The sequence below is a fragment of the Haplochromis burtoni genome, unplaced genomic scaffold (assembly GCF_018398535.1).
Source record: "Haplochromis burtoni strain Fernald_Lab_line unplaced genomic scaffold, NCSU_Asbu1 Contig_952, whole genome shotgun sequence".
Classification (NCBI taxonomy): domain Eukaryota; kingdom Metazoa; phylum Chordata; class Actinopteri; order Cichliformes; family Cichlidae; genus Haplochromis; species Haplochromis burtoni.
In genome coordinates this window covers 42,332-44,041 of record NW_024583313.1, presented here as the reverse complement: position 1 = coordinate 44,041, position 1,710 = coordinate 42,332, and the positions used below count along the sequence as shown (strand labels likewise).

Sequence of the window (1,710 nt, the reverse complement as noted above, 5' to 3'; positions counted from 1 at the left end):
GATTGCCAGAGTCACAGGAAAGGAGGATATCATTAAAAACCTTTAAGAGTGCTGACTCCGTGCTATGCAAGTTTTTAAAACCTGATTGAAAGACCTCCAGGATACCATTCTCATTTAAAAAATCCATCAATTGGCAATGTACAATTTTCTCTAAGATTTTAGACATAAAAGACAACTTGGAGATAGGTCTGTAGTTAGCCAATACAGTGTGGTCCAGGGCAGGTTTCTTAAGCAAGGGTTGTACTACCGCATGCTTAAAATTAGCAGGGACTACACCAGATATTAAACTGCTGTTTATAACACTAAGAACAGCCTGGCCTATGCTAGGAAAAATCTCCTTAAAAAATTGTGGTGGGACAGGATCATTTGGGGAACCAGAGGGCCTCAGGTGGCCAACCACATCCTCTAAATAAGAAAGAGACACAGGCTCAAACTGGTTAAAAACAGCAGAGCAAGGGATCAAGACAGAGGGGTCAGACTCAGGAGAAGAAATGAGAGCCCGCGTGGTTGCAACCTTCTCAATGAAAAAACACATAAAATCATTAGACAGTTTATGAGAGGCCTCCAAACAGTCACTTTGTGGAGCATTTAAGACTAAGTCAATAGATTTAAATAACACACGTGGATTGTGACTGTTGGAGGAAATGATCTTTGAGAAGTATTTTCTTTTAGCCTCTTTGATTGCATCCTGATAGAGGCGCCAGCAGTCCTTTAGGATTTGAAGAGACACCTGCAGTTTGTCCCTCTTCCATCTGCGTTCAACTCTACGACACTCCCTCCTCACAGTCCGAGTGGCGTCATTAAACCAAGGATCGGTTTTAGCCTTGGGCTTCCTGGTTTTTAATGGTGCCACAGAGTCCAGAATGGTTAGGCAAGAAGATTGAAACCAGGAGCTGAGGTTCTCTGTGTCCAAGGGAGTACGATCGGTGGGGATAGACAGCTGGTTAAAAGCAGTTGAGAACTGGGCAGCAGTGAAAGGGTTAATAATCCGACAGCGGCGAACAGGAGCACCGGTTTGAGCTGTAGTGCGTGAAAACACAGCATCAAATAATACAGCCATATGGTCAGAGAAAGCAGTGTCAGTCACTTCCACATTAGACACAGGTAGACTGTGTGACAAGACCAGGTCTAGTGTGTGTCCGTGTTCATGTGTGGGACCAGGTACGGGCTGGACCAGATTAAAAGAGTCAATGAGGCTTAAAAACTCCTTCACCAGAGGTTTGTCAGGACAGCAGACATGGATATTAAAATCTCCCACAATAAGAACATGATCGTAGTTGGGCATAATCCCAGCTAGAAATTCTGAAAAGTCATTTATGAAATTCTGATTGTATTTAGGGGGACGATAAATAACAGCAAAGAGCACAGAGTTAGAGCGATTAACTTCAAAACACGTGAGCTCAAAGCTGGAAAACGAGGGCTGTAAAACACACTGTTTACATTTAAAATCCTTTTTAAAAACAACGGCGGTTGTTTTTAAAAAGGATTTTAAATGTAAACAGTGTGTTTTACAGCCCTCGTTTTCCAGCTTTGAGCTCACGTGTTTTGAAGTTAATCGCTCTAACTCTGTGCTCTTTGCTGTTATTTATCGTCCCCCTAAATACAATCAGAATTTCATAAATGACTTTTCAGAATTTCTAGCTGGGATTATGCCCAACTACGATCATGTTCTTATTGTGGGAGATTTTAATATCCATGTCTGCTGTCCTG

General features: G+C 42.2%; 1 protein-coding gene across 1 annotated transcript; it reads right to left on the bottom strand.

Annotated features, from left to right (window-relative positions):
• Positions 1-231: 231 nt before the first annotated feature.
• On the bottom strand, positions 232-1,459 carry LOC121812935 (the record flags this gene model as incomplete). The annotated part of the gene is given in 1 exon segment (XM_042216182.1): positions 232-1,459. A coding segment is annotated over 1 exon segment (1,054 nt), but the record flags the coding sequence as incomplete, so codon positions are not given.
• Positions 1,460-1,710: the final 251 nt, after the last annotated feature.